The sequence below is a fragment of the Amborella trichopoda genome, chromosome 1 (genome assembly GCF_054954075.1).
Source record: "Amborella trichopoda isolate Santa Cruz 75 chromosome 1, AtrichopodaSantaCruz75HAP2 v2.0, whole genome shotgun sequence".
NCBI classification, from domain to species: Eukaryota; Viridiplantae; Streptophyta; class Magnoliopsida; order Amborellales; family Amborellaceae; genus Amborella; species Amborella trichopoda.
The window spans coordinates 37400979-37428951 of NC_142336.1; the positions used below are offsets into that span (position 1 = coordinate 37400979).

At 36.6% G+C, this 27973-nt stretch overlaps 1 protein-coding gene across 4 annotated transcripts; it reads left to right on the top strand.

Annotated features, from left to right (window-relative positions):
* The first annotated feature begins 98 nt into the window (after positions 1 to 98).
* Positions 99 to 27928, top strand: LOC18433207 (tRNA dimethylallyltransferase). 4 transcript variants are annotated; one of them, XM_088863986.1, is made up of 3 exons: positions 99 to 1145; positions 15427 to 15678; positions 27579 to 27928. In XM_088863986.1, exons 2-3 carry the CDS (start codon positions 15491 to 15493, stop codon positions 27682 to 27684), a joined length of 294 nt encoding a protein of 97 aa, XP_088720112.1. In that variant the 5' UTR covers positions 99 to 1145; positions 15427 to 15490; the 3' UTR covers positions 27685 to 27928. The 4 variants fall into 4 exon arrangements, with proteins under 4 accessions (XP_088720112.1, XP_088720107.1, XP_020522254.1 ...); XM_088863981.1 differs by lacking the exon at positions 99 to 1145 and adding an exon at positions 14828 to 15158; XM_020666595.2 differs by lacking the exon at positions 99 to 1145 and adding an exon at positions 15112 to 15248.
* Positions 27929 to 27973: the final 45 nt, after the last annotated feature.

Genomic DNA, 27973 nt, shown 5'->3' on the forward strand with positions numbered 1-27973 from the left:
TGAAAACAAACCCTAAAATGTATTTTTTGGCTCGACTAATGTAGACCATCTATTTTAATGAGATGCTTACATCTAGGCCTATAAAGATTTTTTTCATTATATTATAATGCTAGAGCAAGGGGGTTGAATTCCCTATCCTAGGGTTTCGTATGGATGAAGGTGTTCTGCCATGGCTGTAAGATCTTGCGATCTTCTTATTGTCAATATTAATAGCCCTGGCTATGAGGAGGTACTTCCCATGGATGGGAAACCACCAAATCTGAAAACTAATGCCATTGCTTCGTCAAGATCTTCTGCTCTTGAATATTGGAGGTGACGGGTGAATGGGCTTGGATATTGCGTCATCACCAATTCTGCTCTTGAACGTTCTCTTCCAATTAGTGGACTTGGTCTCACGTTTTGGCGTGCCACGAAGTTGCTCGTGAGGATGGAATTGAGGTTCTGTCTTATTATCAATTTGGACAAAAGTTTTGTGTTGATCTCAGTGAATTAGCTGGTGGACGTGGCCATGTTTCTGGGTGCGTGGGTGCGTATATTCAGATGGTACTAGTGGCAAAGAGGGTGATGAGGCTATGGATGGTTCGGTGGCTCGTTCTAGCCATCTTCGGACTAGATCTGCCCATCGCGATGCAACCACAGGCCTGAGTTCTTTGGACGCTACTGCTGCCACAGCATCAAAGATCCTATCGTGCTTGATTTTCCATTTAACAGCAATTCTTCTGGTGCGCATGAGCCAATCTTGGGTATGGAGTTGGTGATCACGATGAGGGTGTGTCAGCTCATCGTGTTCTTTCTATGGGTGTTGATGTCTACTCGCATCAGCTTTCTGATCATGGAGATGTGAATGAATTCCTTGAGGAAATTTATACCGAATTTGGTTCATGAGGATGGAGGTCACATAAACAAAAAGACTAATGTTGAGTCTCTAGGTGAAGAAGTTTTTCATATTGAAGGATCTAGTAAGACCCTTATGAAGTTAGATGCTCTCCTAGAGAGCAAATCCATGGCTGAATATCGTGATGAGGAGCATGGTAACGATGGTCGTTCAAAGGGTGTTCATGTGTCTTTACATGAACTTTCTGAAGGAGTCGCAATGAATATGATACTCGGGCTTCAGGATGGCGTCGATGAAGCTACTGTCAGAGGTAATGGGCTTATGTTCTTGGGTGAATCTTCTAAGGCTTTTGTTGACGAGGATGTGAGGGAGGGTCATGATATTATTGATGTTCGTTTATCGTTGGGGAAAGACAATAGTAAGAGTACTAACTCTCGGTCTTTTAATATTAGGACAAGCTTTTTATGCTCTCCCTACAGCTTAAAAGTTCTATCATCCCCCTACCATCCTACCGTCTATTTTTTATCAAAAGAGCCACTCACTGTTTGATCTTAAATCCAATAGTTCAAAGTATTTTATTTTTAATTTTTTAATATAAAAATTCTGAAGGTGAAATTTGGTACGTGTCATCTTCTCATTGAGGCGGACCTATAAAAAATATTAACAATAATTTTTTGATAAAAAATAATGACCAAAATACCCCTTGAAATTTTCAGGGGTATTTTTACGTTTCAATGCAATTCTTTTTTTGCTTTCCCCTATATCAGTCGGCCCCTCATGAAAGGGAAAAAAGGGCACAGTAAATCTATTTTGATCGTAATCTAAATGACGTCCTGCTCCTCCGCATGTAGAAAAGGAATAAAGTCATTTTATATGTTTTTTTATATTTTTTCTTAGTACGAGTTTAATAGAGGAATAGATGTCCAAAATTTGGTATCAATATAGTTTATAGAAAAAAAATTAAAAATATAATAGTGTAGAGACATGATATTGTGATTGGGGCAATTCTAGCACTCCATTAAAAAATGGACAGTTGGATAAGTGGGAGGATAGAACTTCTATGCTGTAGGGGAAGCATAGAAAGCTTTTCCTTAATAATGTTCAGGGAAAGCTTTTCCTTAATAATGTTCAGGGCTTTAATAATAGAGATAAGGAGGAGTTTCCTCCTATGATTTATGGTCCTAAGAATAAGGAGAGGTCTCTTATAACTCCTAATTGCTGGGATTCGGGTAAATCCACGGACCCTCTTTTTAGAGCAAAAGGGATTCAAAATGGTGTTTGTTACTTTGACAGTATGGATGTTACTCCAACATAAACAATTACTGGCAAATGTTATGTGAGAATTGAACAAGAGTTAGTAAAATCTTGTTTTGAAAAGTGGGAGAACTGTCTTCTGGGTTGCTTCCTGGGTTGCAAACCTGAATGGATACATTTGAAAGGGATGTGGAGGCTGAAATATAATCACAAATTTTTTGGTGACGGGTTCTTGATATGTCGTTCCAAATCAAAAAAAGAAATGGAAATAACACGTAGAGGTGGCCCATGTTTTGTAAACAAAAAGTGCTTGGTTCTTCAAGAATGGGACCCATCAGTCCAACCTTCTAGATGCACTTGACTGATTGTTCCAATGTGGATCAAATTGCCAAATCTTCCTCTCATCTTCTGGGAGGCGGATTCTTTTTCGTATTGTGCCAAGTGTAGGAAAGCCATCTTTATGAGCAAACCTACAAAATGCAATCGCCGGCGAAGCCAAGGATTTGTGTCGCAATGGATTTCGACAACTCATGTTTAACAGAGGTGTGGTTTGACATCCTGGATAAGGAGTATTGCCAAAAGATTGTATACGAGTTTATACCAACCACTTGTTCGAGATGTAATAGAACTGGCCATATGTCAAATTTATGCCAGACTTCTTTTGTTATGAGAGATTCAAAGGTAAAAGGTGCTGAAAGAAAGGTGATAAATGACAGTGGAGTAGTTATTCCATTACATCAAACATAAAGCACATGGCCACACCACCAGACACCTACTAGACTAAAAAGAAATCCTGAACAGGTCTGAAACTTCAAAAGCATGTCGCCACCACCCTGCTGCACCACTTCCAGAGTCAAATGCTATTACTCTACATAGATGAAAGTAAACAGAGTGAGTTATAAGCCCAGTAAGTAGATCACTACCCTTGCATTCCTACCTACAAGCATATAAATAATAATATGGCCTACAGTTCATTAAAGATCATACAGACATCAGAAAGTAGAGTCATGCATTAAGATATGTACACTAACAATATAAAACGAGGATCGTTCAGATGTCGGAGCATCTACTATATCTTAAAATGGCAGTTACATCGATGCTTACCACAATCACAGTCAGACAATAATACAGAATGATACATAATACTTAATTCTAACATGCATAAACAAAATTATTTACTCCCGAAGTACAAGTCACATCAATCAGGCTAAGCCAATTCTGTAACTTGAAACTTCTACCCTCATTCGGGAGGGATGACAATGACAAATGGAAGTCCCATTTTGTAATGTCCTCACTCACTCACATGATCCTTAGCATGCTTTTGGGTTTTTGATAGGCTGTGACCTTTCATGACACGGCCTTCTCCTCTCGCATTTAGGCGAGAGGGTGTTACACTACCATTGGAGGACCCAATGCATAATGCCCATGACAATTTGGAGGGGGGGGGGGGGGGGGGGGGAGGGGGAGGGAGCGATCCTCCCTATTACTTATAGTCACCTCTCGACTCCACTCCTATCATCGGAGTGGAGGACCCATTGCGTAGTGGTCATATCATAGATATCTGTTTCCAGTATAGCCGATCCACAAATCCGAGTACCAATGGAGGACCCATTGCGTAGCGCTCACAGAGTCAGAAAATTCACTACCAATGGAGGACCCATTACGTAGTGTTCATGGCACGTATAACAGAATTCATATAACATAATCAAAATATCCACTACCAATGGAGGACCCATTGCGTAGCGCTCACAGAGTCAGAAAATTCACTACCAATGGAGGACCCATTACGTAGTGTTCATGGCACGTATAACAGAATTCATATAACATAATCAAAGTATCCACTACCAATGGAGGACCCATTGTGTAGTGTTCATGGCACATATAAAAGAATTCATATAATAGAATGATTGCACTGTATTCATGCATATTTAAGCATTCATTCGCTTATGCATTACTATTTTCAAGATTTCAAGGATATTCAAGTATCATGTATTTTCAGTGAAGAAATCAAGCCATATTCAGAGTTTCAATGCATGACATGTACATAATTTCATTGTCGTTTGAAAGTCATTATTATTCACATTGAAATGCACATATGCGAGATTAGGCATAGCATTCCATTCTTGAGGGATTTCTCTCCAATTTCATTATAGTAGAGTCACAGTCTCCTTATCATAGTATAACATTTTCTACAATTTCAGCCAGAGACATGATCATAAAAGTGGTCATAATGTACGATCCCATCAAAATTTGAAAATGGTTCCAAAGCTAATTTTTTACTAGACACATGTATCTTTCAAATGACAGTGGTTAAAAATGCTAGGATTTCATTTGTCCCTTCAAAAGCTCAAGAGAATGCAGTTATTCCATCTGAAATCTATTGTGCAGTAGAGGCAGTGACATGCCTTCCCAAATAATTACATAACTCCCAATCTAGGAGGAATTCCAAAATGTATTCAACATATGATTACAAGCACACTCATGGATCTTTCGAATGATAGTGGTTTGGAAGAAAATGGAGTCCATTTGGTCAGTCAAAATTCTTAACAACAGAGACATTAGTTCTGAGTATTTTTTGTGAAATCTATCCATAGTGACCTACTTGCACAATTGAAGCATAGCTCTCCATTTATAAAGAATTTGAGCAGGGTTTAAACATAAACATTATAGTAGACCCATGTATCTTTCAAATGGTAATTATTTGAACACATTTGGATGCCATTTGATAGGTCAAAAGTAGATTACAAAAACATAGATTCTTCCTAGATTTTACAACACAATTCCAATATCACTTATCATAATAATCACTTAGCTCTTCATTCATTCAAAATTTTATCATAAACCTTTCTCAATTTCCAATAGATACATAAAATTATATAATTACAGACTTTTCATGACAAACAAGGAAGATTTGATACCCATTTTGGTCTTGCAAAGGCAAGAGGTGTTGCTGGAAATCATAGGATAACAGTGTGCATAGGCATCCATTACTTATACCACTACTCATGCTCATTATCACGCTTAATTTATGTTCAATTCATGCTTAAGGACCTACAAGGTAGTTGATCCACTTACATGTGTGCAATGGTGCCCCCAAAATCTCTCACACAGTCCACTTCTCAAGCTCCTTAAACAAAGGCTCCAAAGGGGCTGAATTCTAAGTGTTTGGCTTCACAAGGGTGAGAAAATGAGCATGGCGTGGAGAAAAGAAAGAGAGAGGGGCTTAAGTATCTCAAAGGTGGGAGGTGGGCAGTCGACATGCAACTTGATAGGTGGCACGTATGTCAACATGCAGCAGGCAGGTGGCACTCCAATGACATGCGTGGGCTCGGCGACGTTGCGCACAACAACGCTCATTTTTTGGCTTCTCTTACTATCGTGCATGTTCACTGCCGCACACATTTTCTCTTTTTACCGCCATGCGCACCCTCTCACTGTCATGCACACTTTCTCTTCTTCTTCTCTCTTCACCATTGTGTGTACCCTCTCACCACCGTACACACTTTCTCTTCTTCTTCTCTCTTAACCGTCGTGCTCACCCTCTCACCACTGTGCGCACTTTCTCTTCTTCTTCTCCCTTCACCATCGTGCACACTCTCTCTTCTTCTTCTCTCTTCACTGTCGTGCGCACCCTCTCACCGCCATGCACACTTTCTCTTGCCGAGAAAGTTTGGGTCACTACAGATAATGATGAGGGTGGGATGTCTCTTGAGATGCTGCCTTCTAATGTTGAGGGTGAACTAGCATCTACGGATGTCTCCCTCTCTGTTGTGCATAGTTGTGTGCATGAAGAGGTACATGGAGATATCCAACATGGTGAGGTTGTAGGTGATGTGGTCTCTTTGGAGGACAGGTGTTGCAAGGATTTGATGGGTATTGTCATGGGTGATGAAGGTGTCATTCAGCAGAAGGATGATGATTCAATGTCTTTAGTTGAAATAAAGCTTGGAATGCCAAAGTTGGATGGAACTACTAAGGTGAAAGGCCCTACCAAGTGTTGGCAAGATCAAATATCTGGGGAGGGGTTGAATAAATTGTTAACTGAGTCTTAAATGAAGGGATCTACATCAGTTATTGGTGGCAAGAAGGGGATTTCTCTTAAGGCTCATTGTGTCCCAATTTCCACAAAAGGGCCCCCCTTTCTAAGCACTCTAAATCTTAAAAGTTTTTCTTATGTCTATTGTTGCTTGGAACTTTAGGGGCCATAGAGACTCGGGTAGATTTTCTGATATTGTAACTCTTAGAAATCAACATAATATTAGCATTTTACTTCTTTTAGAAACTAAGTTGCCTACAGTGTTGAATTAGACGTGATAAAAAAAATTGGATTTTTATAATAACTTCATTGCAAATGAGGTTAATGACAGATCTAGAATTATGATGCTATGGAATCCATTGATATATTCGATTAATGTGTTGGATGTAAATGATCAAATGATAACAACGGAAGCTACTAGAATTTGCATCGGTCGTGTGTCTATAATTTCGGGGGTATATGTCTTTAATTCAATTTCTCAGAGAGCTTTGTTGTGGAATCATATGAGGACTATGGGGGCAGCTATTTCAGAGCCTTGGTTAGTGATGAGGGATTTTAATACCTAGTTACACAACTCGAAAAAAATGGGAGGGAGCAGCTCTTTACCATTATACTCAGGTGACTTTGGCCAAGTCATAACGGATTGTGCTTTATCCGATATGGAGGTAGATGGTTTTCTAGTCAGATTAGTAGGAGGTGCATAAGAAGCTGATTAGATAGCACAATGGCAGTCATTTATTGGGTCCTATCTTTTCTAGAATCTAAGGTGGAGCTTCTTCCCAAAGGCAATTCTAATCATTGTCCGATAATGGTAACAATTTCTAATAAAGGACCGGTTCGACCAAATGCATTTAAATATTTCTCAATGTGGGAAAAACACCTTGGCTTTATGGATATGGTCTCTACATCATGGCATGTTAGAGTTGGGGTTACGGCCATGTACAAGTTTGTGACTAAACTAAAAATATTGAGGGTTGATTTATGTACATAGAATAAGGTCTTTGACCACGTTAGTAAATCCATTGTGGCTGTCAGACTTCAACTATCTTCTCTATATGATAGTTTAAATGTTGATCCCTCGAATGAGGCACTAGTGTCAGAAGAGCAAGAAAGTACACAGAGGCTTCAAATGCTCTTGGGACATGAGGAGAAACTATGGAGACATAAATCTAGACAGAATTGCCTTAAGAATGGTGATTCCAATATGAAGTTCTTCCACTTTTCCGCTACGATTCCAAGAACAAATGACATGATTATATCATTGAAAGATTAGAATGGGGATTTGCTAGCATTCGAAGATGATATTGATAGATATATGATCAGTTTCTTCGAAGACTTATTGCCCAATTTAATGATATTGACACCACTCATGCGGACCAGTTTTACCCCCATGTTCACTATCTTTGGATCAGAAGGCAAAATTGGTTGAAGTAGTTACTATGGAGGAAATTAAGGCCACTAGATGGGACATGCGAAGCGAGAGTGCTTCAGGACCGGATGGCTTTCCAGTGCAATTTTATAAATTCCCTTGGGAGATCATTAATAAAGATCTTTACAGGCTTTGAATGATTTATTCGGCAAAGGTTCTAAAAAAAATTAATTCCACTTTCATATGTTTGATTCCTAATGCGGATGCCCCCTCTATTATGAAGGACTTTAGACCTATTAGTTTGTGTAATGTCATTTATAAAATTATCAGTAAAATAGTCTCAAATCGTCTTAGAGTTTTCCTTGAGAATATCTTTTATCTTAGGCAAGCTACTTTCTTGAAGGGCAGGCTCATTTAAGATAATATCAAATGAGATTATGTCTCTTTGTTATAAGAATTCAACACGTCTTAAAATGTGTATGCAGATTGATCTGAGTAGCGCATATAATAGAGTCTCTTGAGAGTTTATTGTGAGGAGGTTACAAGCCTTTTCCCAGATTTATTTATTTCATGGACTCATTTATGCATTTCGATTACCTTTTTTTTTGTTTTGAAAAATGGTACCCTTATAGGTTTCTTCGAGGGGAAAAGAGGCATGAGATAAGGGGATCCTCTATTTCCCTACTTATTCTTGTTATTTATAGATTTCTTTAGTAGGCAACTAGACCAGGCTATGTTGCAAGGATTGTTACCCAGAGCCTTCCCCTCTGGGTCGATTATGGGATTTCTCACTTATTTTATACTGAAAATGCCGTAATTTTTTGTGGGGCATCTTATGCATTTGCCACTGCTATAAAGATGATTATCACCAATTTTGAAAATACTATTCATTAGATGTTAAACTCTACAAAGAGCAAGGCTTTCTTTATTGGGGTTTCACAGGGCAGTCAAGCATGGATCTTGAGTAAGTTGGGGTTCAGTGAGGGTTCCTTACCAGTGCGTTATCCAAGGCTACCTTTGTTTCATGGCCATCTCCAACATAGCTATTGTTAGAGTTTGGTTGGCAAGGTGATCGACAAGATAAGTATGTGACAAGCCTTATGTTTATCCTATGCAAGATGTCTGCAATTGTTTAAGTCAATCCTTAGTGTTTCCGCTATTTTTTGGATATTATCCTTTAAGATGCTGAAGAAAACCTGTAACATGATACAAAGGCTTCAGTGGAACTTTTTATGGGCAGGAGTTACAGAAAATAAAGGGGTTCAGTTTGTTAAATGGAGGATAGTTACCTTCCTTAAGAGGAGGGAGGCATGGGGGTGAGAGAAATGACATACTTCAATACTGCAGGTATGATGAAGAATGGATGATTTTAGCAAATCCATTTTCTTTGGTTGCTCGTTTCTTCAAACACAGGTATTTCAAAATGTGTTCCATTTGGGTTTCTGTAGCTAAGAAGGGTTGTTCTCATGCTTGAAAGGGCATCCATATCTGTTTATCTCAGCTAAGGGACAATGTCCAGTGGTGCATTAGTAATAGTCAGACAATGGATTTCTTGATGGACCTTGGCTATCAGTGCAGTCAATCTAGGATTATTTACATACAAATGAACATATGGATTTGGGGGAATTTGGAGGGCGAAAGGTTTTAGAGTTTATAGATGGTAAACCCCCACCATGGACGCAGCCTTCACCTACTTTGACTTTATTGAATAGCATATGGGGAGATGTGGAGCGATATACCATTCCCTTGCAACCTAAGGATGATTCATTGGTATGGATTCATTCTGCCAATGGAACTTTCTTAATCAAATTAGCATGGAACTTCATTCGGTATAAAAGGTCACCCCAACCCTTATTTCGTGCTCTTTGGTCTTCAAAATGTCACCTATGGGCTAAGTGGTTTTCTTGGCTATATATGCATAATTGGTTACCGAATTCAACCATATTTCAGTAGCAAGGTATACACATGGCTGCTATCTGCCCATTTGGTAGAAACAATGAGGACAATCTATGTCACCTCTTGTTTCATTGTTCTTTTTCGCTGACTGTTTGACAATCTTTAGCTTGGCGGTGTGGCAAGAGATTTGTGCTCGATACTATGACTATTCTTTGTCGGTGGCTAGCCTTCAAATTCAAATCACAAGGTTTACTCGACATATGGATGGCTATCTTTTTCACAACAATATGGTATCTATGGGAGGAGTGGAACAGACAAATCTTTAGATATAATGCCCTAAGGAGGGAGCAGGTTGTAATTCGTATTACTTCACGTCAGGGCTTTAACAGAAGTTAAAAAATGGGCATTCCATTTGTCAGAAAAGGCAGTTATTGAAATTTATAGATTACTGGCTTTAGTAGAAGCCAAAATCCTCGATCTCAGCTGCATGGTCATTTCCTGAGGCTCAGTGTTATAAATTTAATATTGATGGTGCTTCCTTGCACAATCCTAATTTGTCAGGAGGGGGTGGAGTCATAAAAGACAACAATGGTGAATTTGTGGCAGCGTTTGCTATGCACTTTGGAGTTGCATCTAGTAATTATGCATAATTCCAGGTTCTTAAGGAAGGTATTCTCTTAGTTATTCAAAAGGGCTGCTTCCCGATACAAATAGAAAGTGATTCATATATGCTAGTAGATGCTATTCAAGATCGTTGCAGTGCCCCATAAAAATTACATGCGTTAGTTAACAACTGTCGTTCAAGGCTCTTATCCCATATATGGTCTATTACTCATGTCTTTCATGAGGCGAACATGATAGTTAATGCTCTTGCTAAGAGAGCATCGGCCGATGCAGGCGCAACTATTTGGTGTTATCGGCCGCCACACTTTCTTTCTCTTTTATTATTACATGACTTGGTGCAACTGCCCTATTATTGGGTTGTAAATTAATGTGTTCTTCTTTTTCCTATCAATGAAAATTCAGGTAAGGGGCCTTCGCGCCCACTGACTTACCCAAAAAAAAAAATTGCTACAGTGACATGATATATATATATATATATATATATATATATATATATGAATATACTACAAAACACCTATAGGCAAAAATAAATAGTGATTTCGCCTACTCTCATTACTGTCCAAAGTTAATCGCACGGTCACGATTGTCCAATAGTATTTTGTTTTTTTTTTTTACACATCAGAATGATCTGAAATTTGGAACGTGTGTTCATAAAATATAGGTGAATCTATGAAAAATATCAAAAAAATAGTTTACATGAAATAAATTGACCAAAATATCTCCGATAAGTTTCAGGGGTATTTTGGTTAATTATTTTTACGAATTATTTTTTATATATTTTTATTAAGTGAGCCTCAATAAGATGTATACACGCTCCAAATTTCAGATCATTTCAATTTGTAAAAAAAAAAATGAAAATAAAACATTATTGGACAATCGTGAGTGTGAGATGAACTTTGGACGGAGAAGAGGGTTGCACAATCACTACATATATATATATATATATATATATATATATATATATATATATATATATATATATATATATATATATATATATATATATATATATATATATATATATATATATATATAACCCTTAAAAATACAAAGTATAATGTTAGAAGGGGTTGTGATTAATGCATTTATCAAAAAGTTCATTATTTTTTATAAATATATATAACTGTCTAAAGTTCATTACACGGTCACGATTATCTAATGGTGTAACTTTATATTATCCCTATATATATATATATATATATATATATATATATATATATATATATATATATATATATATATATATATATATATATATGGAAAAGTCTTCCCAATGTTTACAAGCGAAAATTAATAGTGATTTCGCTTACTCTCGTCACTGTCTAAAGTTCATCACATGGTCACGATTGTCTGATGGTGTTTTATTTTTCATTTTTTTTTTCAAATTGGAATAACCTGAAATTTAGAGCATATGTACATCTTAGTGAAACGCACCTAATAAAAAAAACTAAAAATAATTTGTAAAATAATATTGACCAAAATATCCTCAAAACGTTTTGAGGATATTTTAATCAATTTTTTTCATATAAAATATTTTTTTGATATTTTTCCTAGATTTGCCTATTTTTGATGAATACACGCTTCAAATTTTAAGTCATTCTGATTTGTAAAAAAAAAAAAACGAAAAATGAAAAATGAGACACTACTGAACAATCGTGACTGTACGATGAACTTTGGACGGTGATAAGGGTAGGTGAAATCACTGTTCATTTTCGCTTATAAGCGTTTTGTAGTATCTTCCTCTCTCTCTCTCTTTCTCTCTCTCTCTCTCTCTTTCTATATATATATATATATATATATATATATATATATATATATATATATATATATATATATATATATATATATATATATATATATATATATATATGTGGTTATATTAGAGTGCTCACACTATAGAGTAATTTATCCTTGTACTCAACAAAATTTAGACACATATATACCATTGTTTTGTGTATGGAGCGTTGTTTTAAGAAAGACATTTTTGGTAATTATGAGGGGTGTGACGTCATCTATATGGGTGTGACACCACCCACATGAAGTATTAAATGTCATTAATGTGCTCTATGCAGGTGGTGTCACACCCCATATAGATGATGTCATACCCTCCTAATGACCAAAAATAACTTTATTAAAAAATGCTCCATATACAAAACAAATGTATAGAAGTATCCAAAATTGTTGAGTACAATGATAAATTACTCTATAGTGTAAGCACATCAAATAATCTCTCTGTTTTCCTGTATCCCGAGGATGAATTGGCCTTCTTATGCACATCAAATAATCTATCGAAATGGAGCAACTATCATCTTGAGATAGCGCTCTTGCATGCTCGAAAACAAGAAGAGTTTGAGATCTAATTTTACAAATTGTATCATTTTCTGCCCCCATTTCACCCACCAAACTTCCAACAACGGATGCCCATGTTGCGTATCCCCTCTACTTTATACTTTCACCTCTGTCCATGCTCAGACCTTAATTTTGTTTTACTATTAGGTTTTAGGGTTCTTTCCAAAGTAATTTGGTGGAAGCGAAAAGCCTTGACCTCTGATGGTGAGCCTAATTTTTTAACAGCTTATATTCAATGGAAAAAAAGAGATATGTAAGCAATGTGAGGATGTCCTAATGGGCATCAGTCTATGGCTTATAGATGGTCATATGACCAACATTCTTCCATGGTAAAGGCGTTTTTAAAATGCCGGTCTTGGAAAATAAATTCTTTTTAGTCCAAATGGGGTGAAAGAAGTATCAACCATGTGCATATTAGGGTCCACCCTTATTTACTTTAAAATTATGAGTAATGATCCTATGAGACCCTCCCACATCCATGTGTGTAGGATCCCAAATGATTACCATTAAATTTGGTACAAATCTCTAGAAAAGTCAAGTCCCACACCCATATGATAACTTTTCTTGAGATTTGTATCAAATTTAATGGTAATCTTTTAAGGTCTTACACAAATGGGTGCGGGAGGGTCTTATAGGATCATTACTTTAAAATTATACACACTTATTTAAGATAAGTAGCCTAAAAAACAAGGCAAAATATAGGTGGCCTTGCTCAAGTCTTGATACCACGTTGTTGTGTGTGGACCCACATGTGGCCTGACACCATGCTGATGTGAATAGTGTGTGGGCCCACATGTGGTCACGTTGCAAACACGTGGCCTATTAGCCATTTAAGCCACAAGTGTGTCTTTTCATCCTGTTTCATATTTTCATAAACAATTTTTTCTTGGCTATTTAGGGTGCTCAGACAGAATTATCTAAATTCTCAAAATTTCCTAAAAATTAAAATTTTATTTATTTTCCCATTTTAAAAAAGTTTGGAGGTCTAAAAAAACCTTGAAGAGAAGTAGGTGCTTACATACTTGAAAAATCACACTGCCAAGGTATTAAGCTCAATTTATCTAAAATTTCACAACCACTTTCTTAAATTCTTAAATTGGCCCCACAGGATCTACAACTTAGAGTCTTAAGCAGGAGCTTGTGCTCAGCCTATCAATGTCAACTGATAAGTGGTGTACTTCTGACATCTAAAATAGATTTTAGGTGGGCCCTTGAGGATAAATATGGCACTACCTAGGGGTGTAGGGGTTCCTCTCTTAATGCACATGTGTACCACCTTTCAAGACCTTTCCCCGAGAAGGAAGCTTCCATATATGACTATCATATGCACATCTTGTGGAGAGGTGATGGTAGGATTTAGATCTTATCCTCACATGCTAGAGTCCCTAAGCAGATATCTCTCAACTTGAATGACAAATGACCTTAAACCCTCATTGGTTATTGCCAAGGCATAGGTTTTTTCTGCAACTCAAGTGAAGGAATCCTTGAATGGCTACATATCCAACAAGCAATACGTGACAGAGGGAAAGAGATAGCATACAAAGAGATAGACTAAGAGATAGCATACAAAGAGATAGGCTGAGAGAGAGAGAGAGAGCCCTAACATGGTAGAAAGAGAGAGAGGAGTGTAAAAAAGAATGGAAATCCTTAAATTCAAAGAGAGAAGGGTCTATTGATTAGACCCAAACCCCTAGAAAAATACCAGAAAATTGTACAAACCAATGAAGCCCTACAGCCTAAATCCAAAAAGTAATCCATAGAATCATACTGACCATGATTTTAAGAGATCTCACAATGAGGAGATTAGGGCTTCCCTCTTATTTGTTCTTTGAAGACTTGCCCTCACTTTTTTAACAGATCTCATGGTGATGAGAGTAGGGCATTCTTCTTATTTGTTCCTTGAAAGCTTTGTCCCTTAATTATTATAATTCATATGTCATAATAATAACAAAGCATTAAAAAATAAAAAAAAATAAAAAAAAAGATTGTTACTTTTTGAAACTGAATTTATTCATCAAAAAATTATTGTAGTCCAAGTTTGCATCATAACAAAATAGAATGCGAAAACCTATTAGGCCGATCATTCATTCCAAATAAAAATATTTTTATTTCTTATTCTACATTATTTTTATTTTAAAAAAAAAGAGTATGGGCATCTTCAAAATTGGCTAAACATGAATAGTTTTCATACATAAACACGAACAATTTTTTAAATTTGAGTTAGGTAAATTAGGCTTTTCAAGATGGACTTATGTAAGCACAGACAATTTCCCTGTTTAATGAATGATGGACTTCAATTTTTTTTATTTTGAAATTAAAAAATATTTTATGAAGAATAGAAATTTCAAGTTTTCAACAATGAGATATAAAAGTATAGAATTTTTTTTATTATTTTATTTTAATTTTAAAATTTGAAAATAATATATATATATATATATATATATATATTTTTTAATTTAAAAATGACCTCATTCTAAAAAGAGTGAAGTTTCTATCAGATTTTATGAAAACAAAATAAAACTTCAGCTCAAATCTTCATCTAGAAAACACTCTCGGCGCGTTAATCTTCGTGATAGTTCTAAAATCAATTTTCAATACGGACAATAAAATTTAAAATTCAAAAAAATATAGAGATCTTGCGAATTTGTTAACACTTAATAGTCTCGATGATTTGTAGTAATATATACTAATTTAAAAACTTTAAATCCTAAATTTTTTTCACAACCATGATCCTGAAGCTGAGACGATCGATTTAAAAGTTTTCCAATACTTCAATTGCAATTTTTGATGATTTGGTGAGGCTTTAACTTATATTGGGTCTTCATGTCTGATGCCTCCGAATATACAAAATCCATTCTCTCTCTCTCTCTGACTTCGCAACTCTGGTACAAATTTTTTATCCTCGCCTCTCCTCTCTCTCTGTCCTCTAACAAGGATGATCACCGTTTTAACACCTCATTCCTCCAACCTTCTTAACCCCACTGAAATTCCCATGGGTTGTCACCGTTTCCATTCTTGCGCACAAACCCTAACCCTACTTCGTTGTCCTGCAACTACTTTCAGGAGAATAAGAAGAAGCAGCAGCAGGGTACTAGCAGCTGGGACATCTGGAACTGAGGTGTTTGGCATGGAAGAATGGCTTGCGAAGCTCCCTGATAAGAAGAAACCTCTCTATTCTCATAGTTTGCCATCCATTGAGGCCTGGCTTATGAATCTTGGGTTTTATCAGAGCAAAGAAGATCGAGCGGTTTGGTTTGTTGAGAAACCGGACTGGCATGCTCAGCTTTCACTTGACATAACTGATCTTTACATAAGGTTGGTGTCTCTTTTTTCTGAACTTTATGAGGCCTAATATTATTTGACTGAATTTCTTATATATGTCTGTGCATGTTCTTTCATGCATAACTTTGAATCTTTTTTCAATACTTGAATTCCCTGTATAGTTTGTAAAAAAAACAAAAAAAATTTCTAATTCATCTGTTTATGATGAGACCAAACAAAATATATAAACATGATTAAGTGGGCGTATATGAATTTTGTACAGAATAAATTATCTTTTCTTTTTTATTCTTTGTTGTTTTCTATTATGGTCTAGAAGGGATTTCATTGCCCCTGTGCTTAGGGAATGGTCTAGTTGAGAACCATATAACCATTTATTGTAACTGACCCAACTGCATTCTGTGTTACATTGTAACCGGTCCGGTTAGAGAAACCGGCCGTTTTTTAATAAAAACCACCGGTTTGAGGTCTAACCAGCCGGTTTTGGACCCGATATTTTTTTGAGAGATGGGTTTAACTATTGGTACCCCTAAACCGGCCCTACCCGGAATCGGTAACCTGGCGGTTATGATCTAACCGGCCGGTTCCTGTTGAAACCGGCTGGTTTTGCGAACAATGGTTGAGACTCTCAACCACCAATGAGGAGCCCATGATCTATCATATAGATTAAGCCGTGCAAGAGGGCCTTTGCCTCTGCTGTAGTCACAGTTTCATTACCAATCAGCTTTGAAAAAGTCAGTGGGACCTTTATTTCAAAGCACCTCAGATTCCGAGCTCACTTAAGTTACGAAAGGAGCACCTTTTAAAGTTTAGTTTGATGGTGCTGGTTGGCGAGGAATCCAATTCTTTGATCTTTGGGTAGTCCTAGGGTTGAACCTAGAGATCATAAGCCAGTTTTGTGGGAAGTTCAAAGTTGAGAGATTTCAACTCAGTTCAAGCTTTGCCCAATTTATCACAGTGGAGATTTGTCGGTCCTTCATGGCCTGTATTTGAGACTCCTTACTTTTGAAATTTTTGTTGTTTCGTTCCATCCAGATTGTGCATATTAAGGCGATCATGGAAGCTGTCCATAATAACAACCTCCTAATGATGGGAAAGTTACATGCAGACAAAAGTTGTTATGTGGCTTCAAGGAGATCCACACCACATTTAACATACCAGTGTTTTAAAATGTGGCCACATCGCCGCATATGCGGCCGCATCATGAGGGATGCGCTCGCATCCGCATCAGAAACAGGCGCATATGCGCTTTTGAAAGATGCGGCCGCATATGCGCCGCATCAGGCCGCATCGTAGCCGCATCCCGTATAGGCCGCATAGCACCGCATCCCACTGCTACAGTGTCTGTCGAATTTTTTTTCTGCTTTGCCCCTCAGGGAGGGGCAAAATGGTCTTTTTGACCATCCAAATGTTAGGGAAACTGTTTAGGGGGTTATTAGGGGCCCTAAACGAAGATTTTTAGCCACTTTTGTGGCTTTTTTTGCATCAAGTCGAGGTAAAAAAGGAATTTTTTTTTCATCAAAATCTTTGATTTGGCGGTTGTTTGATACTTGGATGTTCATTGGATGCCTTTGATTGTTGATTTGGAGATGTTAGGATGAATTTGTAATAAAAAAATTGGGGGTTTCAGAGGTCGTAAAGAAATCGAGTAGTACTTCACAGAGTCGGTAAATTTTTTTTTCTTCTTGTACAATATTACTAATATACATATTTTTGGGGCAATGTCTTCTTCCCAATCTTCTAGTAATAAGGATCCGGTTTGGAAATATGCTAAACTAAAACATCCCAAAGATAGAAGTTGTGTGATATGCTTGATCTATAGAGATACTTATATGGGTGGATAACTAGATACAGAATCTCCGACAGCTAATAGTTTTGAAGTTAATCATTAAACTAAAATACCTACTATCACATATATCACCTTTATATTTTTTTTCTATGCATTAACTTATTTTTTAAAATTTTTTAGAATTGTTTTTACATTTATTGATCTCATCATCGTGATGCATCCGGGCCGCATCGGTCCCCCACCACATCAGAGCTGCATCAAGCTGCATCGGCCCCCACCGCATCAGGGCCGCATCCTGCATTTTAAAACACTGTAACATACTTAAGAGAGAACCAAAGCTGGTTGGTAATGGCAATGGAGGAAGAAGCAGTCCATTGATTCCTCGTTGTTTTTGCACATAATGCATCTAGTAGATAGGTGTGTCCCTCTTCATTGGATATGATCCATCTGCTGCTTTTCCACCCCCTTTGAATATCATATCAAAAGTCTCTTTCACTTCCCTATCTAATAGACAGGTGTGTCCCCCTTCATCGGATATGATCCATTTCAAGAGCCTTTTTTATGCATGATACACCACCTAAACGCTTGATTCTTCGGGAGGGACAGAGGGTTTCCATGCCTTGCTGACTATAGATGTTGGTGGCTTGACCTGTTGGAGTTGGACGTAAAAGGAGGGGACTAAAAAGATCCATAATCGGGATGGCTCCTAAATCTCTTATTACAACTCTGCCTTGGAATAAAACAGAATTTGAGCAACAACTGGTCTTCAAATTCTCTAATTTCAATTTTAGGTATTTACTTAGGATAGAGTCTAATTATGAAGATATGGGGGGGTAGAGAGAGAGAGAGAGAGAGAGAGAGAGAGAGAGAGAAAGAGAGAGGGGAGAGGGATGGTGGGAAGGAGGGAGGGAGAGAGAGAGAGGGGGAGAGGGATGGAGGAAGGGAGGGAGAGAGAGAGATAGAGAGAAGGGGTGGAATAAATGTAGTGATGTATTGATTGAAAGAGAAAGGGAAGCTGAAAAGCAAGGTTCAATTGCTACCACTAGTTTAACTAGAATCTCAAGCAAATAAATTTAGAAAAAGTTGATGACATCTTTCCACTAACCGACTCTAAAAAACCTCAATATGAAATGATGATTCTACCCTTAATAAAATATGATACTTCCTTGTAAACTTGCACTGAAAACTACAGAGGTCGATTTAAAGGCCTTAAGATTGAGGGCCAAGAAATACCAAAAAGAGCGCAATTTTGATATCTTGGGTCAATAATCTAAGAAAATGGAGAGATTGAAGAAGATGTCGTACATAGAAATTAGAGTTGTGTGGGAGAAGTGGGGATGTGCAATCGGAATTTTATGTGATCGCCAAGTTGAAGGGCAAGTTCTATAGGATAGCTATGAGACCAGCTTTGCTCTATGGGGTGGACTATTTGGCGATCTGAAAAACAATATACCCATAGGATGAGTGTAGCGGTGCTGAAGATGCTGAGATGGACGAGTGGCAAGACAAGCAAGGATAGAATTCAAAATGAATACATCCGGAAAAATTTAGGTGTGACACCAATAGACAAAAAGATAAGAGAGAGTAGACTTAGGTGGGCTGGCCATATGTGGTGCAGACCTTGTACAACACCTGTTAGGAGGTATGAGTAAGTTCAAGGGGCAAACTCAAAAAGGGCAAGGGGCAGGCCCAAAAGGATATAGTTGGAAGTAGTGAGAAAAGATATGGGGACTTATAGCCTCACCAAGCGTATGACCCTTAATAAAGCAGAATAGCAGACAAGGATTCATGTAGCCGACCCAATTAGTTGCGAAAAGACTTTGACGATGATTATGAGATCTTTTGGCAAAATGTGGTCGACAAGACCAGTGTAACAAGTTTTGCAAGTATAGACCTCCATATTACCTTCGAATTGAGTACCATAGTAGAAAATTGGGTGGTATTTAAGCAAAAAGTTATGGCCTTTAGCCTCTAGAAGGTGTAGTGCTCAAATTGCCTACATCAACCTCCCCTGGTTTGAGAGAACCTGCCCTCGAGTTTTGTTCTGCCATGAAATTCGTCCATGCTTTTTCATCAATTCACTTAAGATCCTCTTCTGAAATATATGAGTAGTCTCATTTGGGTTTATCCTTCCATTGGACTAGGTATTGGCTATATTGCGCACATCTGACAGTGATGGTTCTAATGTCAAGAACCTTATGGATTGCCTCAAAAGCTCTCTTAGTCAACTAATATTCACACTCTGCATTGTCTATACCAACACATTCTCCATAGTACTCATACATATAAAATAGATTGAAGATAAGAGATATGCCATACCCCCTGGAAGCTCAGCTTTTTATGCATTGTCATGTAGGCTCTAGAGAGCTCAATAGGAAAGGAAACTGGAAAGGAAATGAAAGTTTTTGCAAAGTTTTACGTTGGCTGCTAGCCTATCCCACCCCTTTTTCTGCCTAGCTTCTTATATTTGAGCTTAAATAGGTGCTGCTAAGGAAACGTTCTCGCTGCAGATAGACAATCAAAAAGTCAACTTCCCTATACTCCTCTCTTTAGTGTTGATCAACATCAGCTTTATAGTTAGCGTAGCTCTCTTGTGGCTTTTCCTGCACTTGCTTATGGACCTCGTGTAGGTGCTCTATTAGTGTTCTTGTTTGCTCCTCTCAGGTGGAGGATCCAAACTAGCTTATGTTTGGTGACTACCCATACATGATTGCAGAAGGAGACGTCCTAGCGTTGGTTTAAAAATATGGTTCGCCCGAAGCCTAGGCTGGTGCCTGGAGGACCTTAGGGCACATGCCTAGGGCTAGGCAGCCCTCCCCAGGCTTCAATACTTCGCCGCCGCTTAGTATTGGGCAGGCACCCAAGTGCTGGCCCTTTTTTTTAGAATAAAGTGCCCCCTAATGCTACTTTGTGTTGTTTTTGATGCACAAATTGTTCATAAAAGGCTATTGGGGGTATTCTAACTCCCCTAAAGTCAAAAAAAAAAAAAAAAACCCTCAAATTTTAGCCCCCAAATCGATTAATTTTGATATTTCTATGAATCGAAAAAGCTTACGCTGCTTATCCTTCATTGCGAGAATTTTTATATTTCATCTAGTGTAATTGTGATTGTGCGGCACAGATCCAATACAACATCTGTTAGGAGGTGCGAGTTAGTTCAAGTAGAAAGCTCAAAAAAGGCAAGGGGTAGAGTCCCAAAGGATATAGTTGGAAGCAGTAGTTTAAAAAATGGATCGATGCCCCGGATCGGGGCACCCTAAAAACCCATTCGGACCGGTGAATTAGCGTTTTGGATCGGGAATCGGTCAAATTCGGCCTTAAAAAAAATTCAAAAAAATTATTAAAAATCATTATAAATGTTGTATTTTAGGAATCCAATAAAAAATGAGGGTACTACATTAATAACTTTTATTTTTTTGCATCAATATGCGAATATTGAGATGTTCTTTCCCTGTATGAAGATTCTCATCAAGCATTTATTAAAACCTAACTAAATACAAAATTATACATTGAAGTTATAATTATTGGTTTGTATTCTATTATTTTATCATCATTTTACTATACAAATAAGAATAAATATGAAAAATCTAATTTACAACTATAACAAAAAATAATACATTGCATAATTTATAATGTAAATAAATTAATAAATAAAATATAAGACTTGGTTATCATTGTAATTAGTATAATTAATAATTACAATATTATAATAAATGTGATTCAAAAAACAAGGGTATGACCCTCACAAATAAATAAATATAATATATAATAATTAGTGTGGATAGAAATATAGAATTTAAAAATATAAATTTACAATCATATTTTAATAAATTAAAAAATAAATAAATAAATTCATACTTGCAATGTAGGGTATTGATAAATTAACGTAAAAATAAATTCTTATGTGGTATAAGTTAGTGTTATTTTTCTCTCTTAAAATATCCCATAAACTAATATTTTTTTTTAATATTCAATAAACCAATATTAGTATTATTTTTTGCTTTTATTAATATCCTATGAGCTAGTACTATTTTTTTTTTAATTCTAATTAGCTAATAGTCTAATATTAATCATATAATAAAATAATTCCATGAGATAATGGCCTAATAGTATTAGTTTCTTTATTTTGATTTTTTGATAAGTAAATTTCAATTTTTTTGGTGAAAGATAAGGGTGGTGCATCCTATCATCCAATTATTATTTTTAATAATTTTATAACTTTTTTTTATCATGTAATTTAATACCGAGCGCACACCCCTCTTATTGATGCTCTGCCATCCCTACCTAAGTGTGCTCATTCAATGTGACAATTGGGCTATGAGAATTGTCCCACATGGAAGAGATGTGGGACGCAAAAGCCATATAAAAGGACCTGCAAAAACATTGATGTCAATTGGTTGTTGGGGAATGGGGTGACGTGCAAGTCCACCCAAGTAATTTCAGTTGACGTCATGTGACGTCAGTATAGTTGTTTAAAGGATTTTAATAATAAAATTGTAATGGACAACGATGCCTGACATCAGGACCAATGAAAGGATTTTAATAATAAAATTGTAATGGACAACAATGCCTGACATCAGGACTAATGAAAGGATTTTAATAATAAAATTGTAATGAACAACGATGCCTGACATCAGGACCAATGAACCGTGATATCATATGACATTAGCCTGATGATTTTAAAGGTTTTTTAATAATAAAATGGGAATCTCGTTTTTTCTTTGGATCCAGAACGGCTTGAGCGATACCCGATCCGGATCACCCAATTTCGAATCGGATCGCCGATTTTTCAAATACTGGTTGAAAGTAGTAAGAAAAGATATGGGGATTTTTATGGCTTCACTGAGGGTATGACCCTTAATAGAGAATGGTGGATTAGGATTCGTGTAGCCGACCCTAATTAGTTGGGACAAGGCTCTTACAATGATGATGATCTTGTCTAGTTGTGAATATGTTCATGTGTTAGTATGGAGTATGCCATAGTTTGGATTTAGTGTTGGAGGCTAATACATGAACTTGTCTATATTTTTTATTTATTTTTCACTAAATTTTCAATGATTTGAAGTTTTGAGTGTGTTTCAACATTCATGAGCATGTATTTGCATAGACAAAGTTAGTTAGAATACATACAAATGCAAAAAATATACAAAATTAACACAATCTGCATATATGTGCTTTTGAACAGCACATATATGCAAATTTTCACTTCAGGGCATCTGCCAAGTGCCTGGGCTAGACCTTAGGCCAGCTGCCTAGCATTTTTTCGAACACTGCATCCTAGTTTACTAGCTTATGGTGTTGTTGTAAACGAATTCAGCCTGAGGCAGGATCCAATCCCATTGACTAGGTTTCTCTCCGACAAGCATCTTTAGCAAGTTCCCTAGGCTTTCATTTACGAACGCTGCTATGTTTGTCTAGTCTAACCATTTCCTTGAGGATAAGATCAACAATATGTATGGCATCGAGCGTCTTCTTGCAAGAGAAACGTTTTCAGTCTTCGAGAAACAATCCACCATGGCGAATATGCAATCCTAGCATTTGTGTTGTGGGGAAGTCCCACAACAAAGTTCATAGTGATAGCAGCAGTCTAGGGAGTGGTAGGAAAATACTGGGTAGTGTATGGCTTTGTCTTCTGAGATTGACCGTTGGCTAATTGGCAGTTCTTGAACCTTTCCACGAATCGGTTGGCATGCCATAGTCTGGGCCATTAATACTTCTTTCCCTCTGATGCAATTGTCTGATGTCATCCAAAATGTCCACTAAAGCATACCTATGCAACTTGAATGATGATCATGATGTGAATGGACCCTTGCCCTTGAAAGGGAGCCATCTTGCAAGACAAAGTAGAAGAAGGAGCTTATAGTCCCTGAATACATTGCTTGATAATTTTACAGAAATAAAGAGGTTAGGAGCAGCTTTATGGCTTTCTTGAGCTACTTTAGTCTATTGAGATATGCATTTCTTCATTCTTTAGTCTACTTTAGTAGCAACTGGTGTAATACCAGTGCTAATATTTCTTTCTTTCTTTTAGATTTCCAATCTCGTCTCTTTTCTTCTTTAATTCTTCATCTCTCCAATTCGTCTCCATCTCCTCTTTCCTTCATCTTCTGCATCCCACATCCCTTCTTTCTCATCACCCTCTTCACACGTTTTTCTCTCTCCTACGGGTTATGAACCTGTTTTTTTTACTCTTTTGAGGTGAGCCCTGTGGGATGCCACCCGGAATGTGCTGAGCTGCCGAAGTGTGGGCTGCCACAAACTGGTTTTTTATCTCTTATAGTGGCAGTCACTCATTTATTGTCGGTTGCTGGACCTTGTGCTTTTTCTTGTGCTTTCTTAAACTTTTTTATATAGGGTTCCCCTATGGGGCTTGCCTTAAACTCATGCCTTGTGAGGATCTTGTAAAGTTTTTTTTTTTTTTTTTTGTGTCTATTTATAGATTGTGAATTTCTTCAAAAAAAAAAGAAGTGCTAAGATTTCTATTAAAGAATCTGTACAAAGTAGTCAAATCATGAAAGCTTTTCAACTCTGCTGGGGTTTGTGGTGTTTAAATGCACACTTGGCCTTTGGTTAAAGCTCTGTTGTGGTCTCCCCATGTATGTGTTCTCACGCTTTTTGTTTGGGGATTACTCTCAGTTTGGGTGGGAGTATGCTCTACATTAAGAGCAGGGCATGTGTAGGGTGCTGAGCTCTATCTAGGGCATGATGGGCTCCATCACTCTTGTCTTGGTGTACGACTAGGCCTTAGTTAGATAATCAAAACACACCTTTCGGCAGGTTATGTTTGGTCCCAAGATTTGCATTGGTGAACAGGGTCCATGGGTACCCTATTGAGGTTGGCTGCAGCTGGTGTGGATGTTGTTTGGTTGGCCAGGAGATGAAATAGGCTCCTGTGATGTAGGATGTCTTGGCATTTGTGAGGATAAGCCTCGTTAAGGGAATCCTACACTACATGCTTTGCTTGGATCTGTGTGATCTTTGTTGGGTATGTGTAACAGTTAGCATGCATTTTATTGAGAGAGAGACTCCCATGTAAGGAGGAAACTTGGGAACTCCTATACAAGTATTCTTGGTCTGTGCATTGGACTCTAATAATGAACTGACATTTCTGTGCCTAGGTCTGTTGGGTTGGTTATGGGACTAGCTTATAGTTACCGGAATCATCCCCCCTAGGTAGCGATTCTAGTTCAGAAATTCGATTTCTTGTTTATGATAAAGAATCACTACAAATCTCAACTCCTAGAAATTAGGAATCACAATTCCACATTATTCTACCTTACCAAATTTTGCTATATATATATATATATATATATATATATATATACACATATCTGGAAAAGGTAACAATAGTTGGGCAGCTATAATGAATAGTAATATAGGTAGAATCCCAGCTATCAAATATCTTCATCGAGTGGTTCAAAATACAAATCACTTTTTTAATTTTAATTTTTTTTCTAAAAATCTGATTAAGATGAAATTTTGGGTGTATATACCTAACACTATTGCGCACCTTATAAAAATATAAAAATAAAAAAACATTAGTTTCAATAATTTAAAATGACCAAATTACCCTCGTCATTTTCAGGGGTATTTTGGTCATTTTATGTTTTGGTAAATATTTTTTATATATTTTATAATTCTGCGCCCTATTTTTTAGTACACGTCTAAAATTTTTTTATGATCTGATTTCTAGAAAAAATATTAAAATTCATATAGTGATATGCATTCTGAACCACATGATGAAATTCTGACGGATGGGATTCCACCTATATTACTATTCATTATAGCTGCCCAGTTATTGTAAGGTTTACTCTCTCTCTCTCTCTCTCTCTCTCTCTATATATATATATATATATATATATATATATATATATATATGGAAAAAGTTTATATAGAGCCGAGGCTCTCAACAATCAAATTAGAGCCCACCTAAAAATTTCACTAGAAGAGGTTGTTTTGATGCCCAAATATCTTCAAATTGATCATCTCGACATCAAGAAGCATGGACATGGTAAAAAAATAGATTTCAAGTTTTGGAAATAGTGCATCTTGTAATGCATTTTTGGAGCATCAATTTTCAAGATTTTCAAGTTTTCATAGATCTGCTCGATCTACACTATTTTTGAAGCTTTAAATTTTAAAATTAAAGATGAAATTATATTTTGAGGCTATCACAAAGATTTCCAATGTTGAAACCACATTTCTTGACACTATTTGAAAGTGCACTTTGATTGTTTAGAGCCTCAGCTCTTTACCATGCACCCTTCATATCATCTACTATCTTTTCCTACATGACCATTAAAGTCCTCACATAGAAATGTCCTCTCTCCATTTGGTATTCCTTGGAGTAGTACATCCATGTCCTCCCAAAATTGTCTTTTAATTCTACCCTATAGCCTTTCTTGTGGGCCATTAGTATTAATTATGTTAATTATCTCCCCCCATAAACAACATTAATTAATCGTAGCGTATCACCAACTCTCTTAACATCTACTACTTTGTCCTTTAAATCTGTCTATTATGCCTACGCCATTTTTATTATTGTCCTTGCCTATGCACCAAAGTTTATATCCATCAATTGCTTTATCTTTTACTCCTTTCCACTTAGTTTTGTGTAAGCAAGTTATGTTAACTTTCATTCGTCTCATTGTATCAACTAACTCCATACCCTTATTTGTTAGAGTTCCCACATTCCATGTGGCTAGATGAATCCTACTATTTTGGAGTTGCTTCTTTACGTGTACTCATCCAAAATGGGTTGGGAACCCATGCCTACTTATCATCACAACCAAGCATAATTGTGGTGCATCATTTCTAGGGATCACCCTAGTTAACCCTTGCACATTTTTCATTGCACCTAGGTTTCGTTACAGCCCGTCGCTTATAGGAAACGAACTAGCATGAGCATATAATATTGGTTCAGGATTCATTAAAAAATATGGTAAAATAATATTACTATTAATATTCTATCAATACTAATATTCTAACTATTAAATTATTAAAAATAACAAAGCAAAATAATTATAGGGAATCAGGAGAAGAAGAAAATGTTAATTGCTACTCTAATATGCCCTCTTCATCCTTTCCAACTGTCATATAGATTCAGTAAGGTGCCATCTAACTGTAACAATTCTAGCTTATCCTCATTTGTGTTCTTTTTCAGAGATGGCATCTAGCTGATGCCTTTCTGCCCTTAGGACTTTAACTTTTGCTATCCTGCTGACTTGCCTCGTTACATGGATCTAAGTGTGAATGGCGCATCTGAGTCCTGAGTATCAAAATTAAGAGTCCAATGATTTGGTAGCTTACAATTTGCTTGATTCAAAGGCTCGAAATATTCGATATTAGCATCATACCTTAGAATGGTGCATCTGAGTTTAGAGTATCAACATCAATGAATTGGTAGCTTACCATTTGCCTGATTCAAAGGTTCAAATATTCAATATTAGCATCATATCTTGGAATGTGTAACAGAAGTTTATGAATCTTTGTTATTATTAATTTTTAAATGAACTACTTACGTGTATGACTAATTCTATGAGGGAAAAAGTTTATATAAGGTTGCAACCTTCAAATGTTGAATTACAGATGCACCTCAAAAATCCAACGGAAAGGTTGTTATAATGTTGAAAAACCCTCTAATTGATCATCTAGACATCGAGATGTATGAATATGAAAAAAAAAATTGTTTCTGAGTCTCAAAAATAGTACATCTTGCAACACATTAACTAGACTATCCATTTTCAAGATTTTTATATGTTTATAGATCAACTTGATTTTAACCATATTTGGAATTTAAAATTTTCTAATTAGATATAAAAATAGATTTTAAGATAATCCTAATATTTTTTTACAACAAAATTACATGTTGTGATAAAATTTAGAGGTACGCCTTAATTGGATTGTTTAAGGTTGCAACCTTATAGAAACCACACCCTTCTATGAGTCTTTAGCACATTTATTTGTCTTTGGGTATGCTTGCATGCTATTCAATTGAGATATCTGTTTTTATCTAAAGGAGATGTCAGATATTTAGAGAAGTAAATCATGTTGATGTCATCCGATAAATCATGTTCGTTGAGATGTCATTTACGCTTATCTAATGGAGATGTCATCTTGATAAAATTGGTATGGCATTTGATTGCAGGTATCTCAAGAGTGGACCAGGGGATCTTGAGAAGGACATTGAGAGGAGATTCAGTTACGCATTAAGCAGAGAAGACATTGAGAATGCCATTTTAGGGGGACCCTAGCCAAAGGGAGTTGTAGAAAGAAGATGAAAAAAAACTGAAACATGTATTTATAGGGCCCTCTCGACTTGTATTCTTGAGAATGTATATGTTCCTATTATTTGCTGATTTTCCCTTTTCCGCTCAATTTGTTTTACAAATGATGCTTATGATTGTTGAAAGGGGAAGGTCGTTTCCCCATATTTATTTCTCTAGACAGTGGCACTTCTTTGGCTGATAAATAGGCAACAGAGATGGTGTTTTTGCATTTCGCCCCTTTTGACACGACACTCTTGATAGAGAAAATCCCTCA